General features: G+C 33.7%; 1 protein-coding gene across 1 annotated transcript; it reads right to left on the reverse strand.

Annotated features, from left to right (window-relative positions):
- Nucleotides 1-2,099: 2,099 nt before the first annotated feature.
- On the reverse strand, nt 2,100-9,206 carry LOC114375678 (transcription factor MYB4-like). The gene is made up of 3 exons (XM_028333527.1): nt 8,950-9,206; nt 4,092-4,221; nt 2,100-2,784 (listed from the first exon to the last, which is right to left on the reverse strand). The coding sequence occupies exons 1-3, from the start codon at nt 9,080-9,082 to the stop codon at nt 2,364-2,366; spliced, it is 684 nt and encodes a 227-aa protein (XP_028189328.1). The 5' UTR covers nt 9,083-9,206; the 3' UTR covers nt 2,100-2,363.
- Nucleotides 9,207-9,680: the final 474 nt, after the last annotated feature.

A 9,680-nucleotide genomic window follows, 5' to 3' on the forward strand; every position in this document is an offset into this window, starting at 1 on the left:
ATTAATAATAAAAAGTATTTTAAAAAAATAAATTAAAGAAAATGTTATTAGTATTTTTCTTACAAAAAGGAAATACTGAGGAGCAATACTACCAACATTTTCTTTAATTAACTTCATTGGTTCTCCTTTATTCTTAACCAATGAAATTAATTATGATCTCTGTGTGTCTTTATTATCCAACCCTTTTTCCATTCTTCTGTTTTGGTTTTAAATTATGATAAAATACGATTTCGGTATGGTGTTATCGGATTCGTGACAACATCAACATGTGTTTTGTTTTTTGCATGACCAAAGTGAGCGTTGAGTTGTGCAAACTCGAAAAGAAGCAATAGTAGCTGTAGTCCAGGGTGACGTTTACATAAGACTGAAAAGTGAGAATTAAACAGATGCAGGGGCTAAGGTACGTAGACAAAGACTCGGCTTACTATTTTCTTCGCTTCTCGATCATCACAAAATTTTGAATCTTTCTCCTCGATCCTGTATATAGCATGCGTTCACAACTAAAACGTGTTGCACGGTTTTAAGGTAATAATTTAATTCGAAACAAAAAAATTGTGTTACCATTGAGTGTACATGTAATCAAGAAAAGATAATAAGAAAAAACCATGTGATAAGTAATGGAAAGAAAAGAAAGAAAGAGATTGAAAAAAGTAATTATATTGCTTAAAAAACACAAAAGGAAAAAAAGTAATGAGATATACTGTGTTAGAATATATCATAATTTTGAGATTCTGTTTTTTTTTTTTTGAAGCAAAGGTTGTGTTTGTTAGAATTGGTTGATAAGTTAACCATTTTAATTATAAAATTTTCTCGGTTTCAATATGTTTTTTTAGTTTAAATTTGAGACAAATTTGTTTTTGGTTTTTCAAATTAAAAAGTGATTTTTCCCCTTAAATTTAAAAAATATTTATTGTCATAAACGACGTTACATTTATTTCTGACGAAACTAATAGCTATACACTATTATATGCCACATGAAAATAATAAATATTATTTTGGTTTCACAAATTTAGGTCAAGTTTTTTTTCCTCCAAATTTAAAAGTGATTTTTCCCCAAATTCAAAAATAATATTTTAGTGCCTAAATTTTATAGTTCCCTAATTTGGATATCGTATTAACTTATTTTGATCCTCAAAGTTGACACTCTTAAAAAAGTTGTGTGTATCTGTGTGTGGGCGAGAGAGAAACAACTATAACTATATTAGTGTATTTTACAACTACTATAGTACTATTCAATTTTTTTAAGTGGACATTTTTAATCTTAAAACCTACTTTCGGACTATGTTGTGCTCAAAGTCATCCATCATCATGAATCATTTTGCGCCCTAACTTGACAAAGCTGACTTAGTACAAAAAGGGGAAGATGACTTCGTACATGTTTGAGTGGCCAAACTTGCGTATTAAACGTGAATATCTACCTCTATCCAAAAAAGCTTTTACATCAAAAATCAAATTGGACGTGATTTTTGATTTAATTATTGAACACAGATCCAAATATGGACTTAGTTGAATAAGTATTGATAATATTAATTTTGAATTAAATTGATTTTGATTAAAATTGAGATTTTAAAATGATGTGATTTATATTTAGATATTTTTAATATAGAATAAAGTTAAAAATAAAACTTACTATAAAATTTTTGATTTAACATAAAAATTACTTAAAATTGCTTTAATTTAAAATCAATTTTAGATTATACTCTAACATGCGACCAAACATGTAAAAATTGTTTAAAATCAATTTTGAATTTAAAATGAATTCTAAAACGTGAAATATAAATGCATGTTTAGATGAATATTGACAAATTTGAATTTGGTTAAAATTGATTTTAAAGGGATGTAATTTAAATTTGGATGTTTTCATTATAGAATTAAGTTAGAAGTAAAATTTCCTATAAATTATTTGATCCAAATTAAAAAATTACTCAAAGTTATTTTAATTCATAATTTTTTTAGGTCTAAATTTTAACTCATAATTAATTATGGATCTAGAATTAATTTTAAAATGTTTTCCATGATTGAACCAATTCCAAACATATAAAAATTAATATAAAATTAGTTATAAATTCATAAATAATTATCAAAACATGAAACCGAACATTAAGTCTAGACATTCAGACATTATATAACATGTTGGAAGCTGCACAATCTACATTTTGAGATGGATGGAGATGTTTAGAGTAATAAATTATTTACATGCATGTACTCTATCTTATTCCGGTCACGAAATACTAACTGTTTAGATCACACCAACCTTTTAATTAATTGGCATCGAATTAACATTTTCAAAAGACAAAGGCAAGCAAGAGTAGCAAAAGGCTGGCTAGCTAGAAGTTCCCTGGTACTGGAATTAAAACATGTGATCAGCAGAAGAAACCCTCGCAATATTCGTGCATGTACAAATCATTGTGGCTCCAAAGTTCTACTACATCACCCTCAGGAGGGACATAGGAATTGTCAATTAAATAAGGCTCTGTCCAGAAATTTGCACACACATCAGGCTCCGTGTATGTGTCCAAAAAGGAAAGGCCATAATCATCACCTTCTAGAACCGAATTTTCATGGTTTGTGATGGCTGCAGCAGCATCTGTTGTTATCACAGCGTACTCACTGCAGTTCTCTAACACCACTCTCTCCATTGACTTAGAAACAACATTGCCTTCTTTTTCAGTTCTGCGTTTAGCTTTTGGCTTTCGTTCAAAACGCTTCTTAAGGGCGGTGTGCCAGTGGTTCTTTATTTCATTATCCGTCCTCCCTGGCAATTCAGCAGCAATTGCTGACCATCTGCACAATTATTATTGGATATCAAACCAAAGCTCAACACACCACACATTAATTTGAATTGAAATTTCTTCTTTTAGAATAATGTTTTTGTAATTTATTGGTGGTCAGGGTTTTGGTATCTTTTTTTTTATTTTGTCAATAAAATCATTATTTGTCTTGTTGTCACATCAATTTAATTAGTGGGTCTATTTAATGGTCTAAATATTTTTTAAAATTTATACTTTAATTGTAAAGTCTTATATATTTGGATAATTTTTATATATATATAATATTGATCCATTTTCCGTTGATGACGGTAGAATTTGTGACCCAATATTCTTAGGAATATAGGTATATTATATTATTATATCTATATTAAATAATAAGACTCTCACATGCCATAATGTTATTAGTTATGTAAAAAGAATAACTAAAACCCTGTGAAACAAACGGGCACCAAAGAAATCATTTGAGTTTGACATGTTAGTATATTAATTAAACAATGTTATTTATAAAAAAAAAATCAGTAGTATAATTTTTAAATAATTATTATAAAAATAAAAAAAACTTACTATATGATAATATGTAATATTGTTCTAATTAAATTCTTATAAAACATAAAAAGGAATAAAATTTATTCTTTCTATTATTTTACGTTGCAATTGTGGTGTTATTATGATAATATGTAATTGTGGGTGAAATTTAATTTAGTAATGCATAAAATATGGTACATTATAAAAGACATAAAAAGTTAAGAAAAAAAATAAGAATATAGATAACACAAATAGTTTGAGATGCTAATGTTGTCAAATAAAATTAGTAATACTTTTAAATAATTTAGCAACATTTTTTAATGTTAAAATTTAGGATTTACGAAAGATAAGACATGTAATATTTTCTCACTTAAAACTATGTAGTCTTTTGATTTGTCTTTGTCAATCCAAATCGTATCTGAAAAGACTCAACTCTTTTTCCATTATTCTTGTGTTTTGATTTTAAATTACGATCACAATGCACTGCGGTTGCAGTATGATGCATGTTATCGATCGGATTCGTGGCAATATGTGTTTTGCATTTTGCACGACCAAAGTGAGCCTTGAGTTGTGCAAACTTTAGAAGAAGCATTTATGTGGGTGATAATATATAATATACTACATGAGCAACGCTACTCCATTCTCCTATAGATCCTCTGACTATCTTTAGTAAGTATTGAATAAAAAATGAATGTATTTAATGTTTTAGAAATATAAAACACATTTAAAATTTACCATAAGATTTGTAGGAAGTTTGTGCACCAGGATTTAGAATTATTCATGTACTACACATACCTATTACCCAACTTTTCGTGAAGTCTGACAATGGTTTCTTCTTCTTCATGACTAAAGTTCCCTCTTTTAACATCTGGCCTTAGATAGTTCAGCCATCTCAGCCTGCAACTCTTCCCACATCTTGCAAGACCTGAAAACCAATCATGGTTAATTAGAGCTAGAGATGAATTCCAATATGATCAAAGTCAATGCAGAAGAAAACTCATGCAGGTATTTTTATTTTGTGTGTTAGGATAAGAGAAGCTTGGGCTTAGTTCTCTTGTATATATGTGCTTACTTGTACCAAGTAACTGGCCTATCTTTGTAATGTCTATATAAGGCACTTTGCCTAACATGAATAAGATGAGGAAACACCCTTACACTAACAATTGGTATCAGGAGTCCGCAGAGGGTCCTGAGTGCTAACAACCGCAGTTTGTTACACGCGTGTGATTGTAACCGTTTTCTGTTATCGTCTTCCTGGTTCTTTCATTTTCTGTTTCGTTTCTTTCTGCAAATCCATGGCGGAATCATCCTTTCTGCAACCCTCTATTCCCAAATTTGATGGTCATTATGATCATTGGTCCATGTTGATGGAAAATCTCCTTCGTTCTAAGGAGTATTGGAGCATTATTGAAGATGGAATCGTGGTAGCTCCTGCCAATTCCACTGCCGAGCAAAGCAAAGCAGCTGATGATAGCAAACTCAAAGATCTTAAAGCCAAGAACTATCTTTTCCAAGCCATTGATCGCACAATCTTGGAGACTATCTTGAAAAAAGAAACTGCTCGTGATATTTGGACTTCAATGCGCCAGAAATTTCAAGGCTCCACCAAGGTAAAACGTGCTCAACTTCAAGCTTTGAGAAGAGAATTTGAAATTCTTTCTATGAAAGATAATGAGACTGTTAATGAGTATTTTTCAAGAACTTTAGCAATTGCAAATAAGATGACTGCGCATGGTGAATCAATGGGCCAAACTAAGGTGGTAGAGAAGGTTCTTAGGTCCATGACATCAAAATTCAATTATGTTGTATGTTCAATTGAAGAGTCTAATGATGTCACTGCTCTCACCATCGATGAATTGCAAAGTAGCCTCTTAGTGCATGAACAAAGAATGCAGTATACTCTTGAGAAAGATGAAGAACAGGCCTTGAAAGTCTCTTCTGCAGGAAGGGGTGGTAATCGAGGAAGAGGGAGGAATGGTGGTAGAGGAAGGGGTAGGGGAAGACAGAGTAAAGAACTTGTTGAATGCTATAGATGTCACAAGCTTGGGCATTATCAAAATGAATGTCCAACTTGGGAAGAAGGAGCCAATTATGCTGAATTCAATGAGAAAGAAGAGGTGTTGCTTATGGCACAAGAAAGCTCGAAAGAAGAGGTGTATGATGAGTCAAATGTGGAAATGTGGTTTCTTGACTCTGGGTGCAGTAACCATATGGTTGGAAGAAAAGATTGGTTATTCAATTTTGATGATAGTTTCAGAGATTTTGTAAAATTGGGTGATAACTCCAAGATGCCTGTCATGGGAAAGGGAAATCTGAAGCTGTATATTGGTGGATTAGTTCAGGTGGTAACTGAGGTTTACTACCTTCCAGGATTGATGAACAACTTGCTCAGCATTGGTCAGCTTCAGCAAAAGAATCTCACCATTGTCTTCTCCAATGATTTGTGCAAAGTCTATCATGAGAATAGAGGCTTAATAATGTCAACTCAAATGTCTGTCAACAGAATGTACATCATACATGCATCTGTCCTAACTCCCATGTGCATGAAAGTCGCAAATATGAGTCAATCTCAATTGTGGCATCATAGATATGGACACTTGAATTACAAAGGATTGCGTGTACTGGCTAAAAGGGAGATGGTCAAGGGGTTGCCTGAAATAGAAGAAACAGAAGAAATATGTGAAGATTGCATCATTGGCAAATAGCACAGAGATTCTATACCAAAAACTGCGAATTGGAGGGCAAATGAGAAGCTACAACTGGTTCATTCTGACATTTGTGGACCAATCAACCCTACATCAAATGGAGGCAGCAGGTATTTCATGACATTAACTGATGACTTTAGTAGAAAAACTTGGACTTATGTGTTAACAGAAAAAGCAAATGCTCTAGCTATTTTCAAACAATTCAAGGCTGTTGCTGAAAAAGAGACCAACTGTCAAATTAAGTGTTTAAGAACTGATAGAGGTGGTGAGTTCACTTCAACTGCATTTAATGATTTCTGCAGTAAAAATGGGATCAAGAGACAGTTGACTGCAGCATATACTCCACAGCAGAATGGAGTATCTGAGAGGAAAAACAGAACAATTATGAACATGGTTAGGAGCATGCTTGCAGGGATGAAAGTTCCTAAGAGGTTCTGGCCAGAAGCAGTGTTATGGGCTACATATGTATTAAACAGAAGTCCAACAATGTCTGTCAAAGATATCACTCCTGAAGAGGCATGGAGCAATGTGAAGCCTTCTGTTCATCATTTCAAAGTGTTTGGATGTTTAGCTTATGCTCATGTTACTGATACTCAAAGAAAGAAATTAGATCCCAAGAGTATCAAGTGTGTGAACTTGGGAATCAGTGAGGAGTCAAAGGCCTACAAGCTCTATGATCCTGTTGCTAAGAAGATCATAGTGAGCAGGGATGTAATATTTGATGAAACAAAGGGTTGGGAATGGGATGGCAAATCTCAAAAATTGCAAAGTATTGATGTAAAAGAGAGTGTAGATCCATCTGTAGCAGAAGATGTAAATGCACATGGTGACTCAAGTGATAATGAATCTCCACTGCAGCATGCTAGTGAAACTGAAAGTGAAGAGCATGATGCTGAACCAGTAGTTACTCCTAGAAGCAGAAGACCACCAGCTTGGGTCAGAGATTTTGTGACAGACATTGAAAATGTAGAAGATGCAGAATTGCATAACCTTGCTGTGTTTAGCAGTAATCATGATCCAACCACCTATGAAGAAGCTGCTAAGTTTGAAATATGGAGAAAAGCTATGGATCAAGAGATTGAATCCATAGAAAGAAATGATACCTGGGAATTGACTGATCTACCAAAGGGAAGCAAGAAAATAGGGGTGAAATGGATCTATAAAACCAAATACAATGAAGATGGTAAGGTAGAGAAGTATAAAGCCAGATTAGTTGCAAAGGGGTATAGTCAACAGCATGGAATTGATTATAATGAGGTTTTTGCACCGGTTGCTAGATGGGATACAATCAGAACTATACTTGCTTTGGCTGCAAGCAATGGCTGGAATGTGTATCAACTTGATGTGAAAAGTGCTTTTCTACATGGTGAGCTAGTGGAAAATGTGTATGTAGAACAACCTCTTGGCTATCAAAAGCAAGGAAAGAACAGTGTGTATAAGCTGAAGAAGGCTTTGTATGGTTTGAAACAAGCTCCTAGAGCTTGGTATAGCAAGATTGAGTCATATTTTGTGCAGGAAGGATTCACAAAATGCCCCTATGAACACACACTGTTTGTTAAGCAAGACAATAAAGGGAAGGTTCTGATTATAAGTCTGTATGTGGATGACTTAATATACACTGGGAATGATGAGGGAATGTTCTGTGAATTCAGAAAATCTATGAGGAGCAACTTTGCAATGACTGATCTGGGAAGGATGAGATATTTCTTGGGAGTAGAAGTCAAGCAAGTGGATGATGGCATTCTAATCTGTCAACACAAATATGCTCAAGACATATTGGCAAGATTTGGCATGGAGAATTGTAATGCAGTGTGCAATCCTATGGTACCAGGCAACAAGTTAACCAAAGATGAAGGAGGAAAATCAGTAGATGCTACTAAATACAGACAAATGATTGGAAGCCTCATGTATCTTTTGGCCACAAGACCTGATCTTACTTTTTCTGTTTGTCTCATTGCAAGATACATGGATAGACCCACTGAACTTCACTTAGCTGCAGCAAAAAGAGTTTTGAGGTATTTGAAGGGCACTATGGAGTTTGGAGTGTGGTACAAGAAACAGAATGGAAGAGTAAATTTGCAAGGGTGGACTGACTCGGATTATGCAGGTGATTTAGATGACAGAAAATCCACTTCTGGATATGTTTTCACCTTTGGATCTGGACCAATCTCTTGGTCATCTAAGAAGCAGGCCATTGTGACCTTATCCACCACTGAGGCAGAATTTGTAGCAGCAGCATCGTGTGCTTGTCAAGCTGTTTGGCTCAAAAGAATCCTTGATCAACTTGGCAAACCTCAAGACAGTGGAGTTGTGATCTGGTGTGATAATAGTTCTTCAGTCAAGTTGTCTAAAAACCCAGTCATGCATGGGAGATGCAAGCATATCGATGTAAGGTTTCACTTCTTAAGAGATCTTACAAAAGAAGGAGTTGTAAAACTGAAGCATTGCAGCACTCAAGAGCAACTGGCTGACATAATGACCAAAGCCTTGAAACTTGACAGTTTTTGCAAACTAAGGGAAGAGTTGAGCATGTGTGATGTTAAAGATGTATAGCTTGTTTTTTTGTTGTTTTGATTGTTTGTTACACTGAATTCCTTTGTATGTTTGTAAAATTCAGTGTAAGGGAGGATTTGTTAGGATAAGAGAAGCTTGGGCTTAGTTCTCTTGTATATATGTGCTTACTTGTACCAAGTAACTGGCCTATCTTTGTAATGTCTATATAAGGCACTTTGCCTAACATGAATAAGATGAGGAAACACCCTTACACTAACATTGTGTGTGTCTCACGATGCTAATTAATAACAAGTTTTCAACCTAATACCTCGTACAACCTACTCAAATCCATATAGCGCTGACCCTAGTAGTTCCAAACTCAGGTATTGTAAATTAAAGTATAAAGTATAATTAATAGTTACAAGTTACAAATGTACATGATCTCAATCAAGTACCTGCAAACTTGGGGAGTAAGCGCCAATTCCAGTGTCCATACTTAGTGACATAATCGATCAACTTCCTATCTTCCTCTGGTGTCCACGGGCCTTTCTTCAGTCCATTTTTGTCGCAACAAGGGGTTCTCACCATCTCTGCATGTACCTATTTTTTTCTAATATGTTCGGTGTGTGTGGTTGTTGTGTTTGTGTCGTTGTATTCTTAAACTTAAACCTAACAGATGCAGGGGACAAGGTAGACAAAGACTTGGTTTACTTTCTTCTTCGCTTCTCACCTGAAAATCTTGGAATCTTTCTCCTCCTATATAACATGCGTTCACAACTAAACGTGTTACACGGTCATACCGTAATAATTTAATTCGGGAAAAATAGTTTGGTACCCATTTGATTAGTGTGCATGTAATCAAAATATTTCATAATTAATTAATAAGAAAAAATGATCTGTTAATTAAGTAATGGAAAGAAAAGAAAGAAAGAAATTAATTTAAAAACGTTAAGAGATATGCATTATAATTATTAAATATTTAATCAATTTATATTTATTTGAGTTTTTAATTAAAAATCTCTTTAAAAAACTAACCGATCATTTCAAACAAAACTAGTCATGCACTTTCTATTTTATTTTAGGCTAAATTAAAATAGAATTTTAGTCCCTTATTTGCATTTTAGATTTTAATCTAGTCCTTTAAATTTAAAAAGTTTCACGTAGGCATAATAGTATTTTTATTAGA

This window comes from Glycine soja, chromosome 11 (assembly GCF_004193775.1).
Source record: "Glycine soja cultivar W05 chromosome 11, ASM419377v2, whole genome shotgun sequence".
Taxonomy (NCBI): domain Eukaryota; kingdom Viridiplantae; phylum Streptophyta; class Magnoliopsida; order Fabales; family Fabaceae; genus Glycine; species Glycine soja.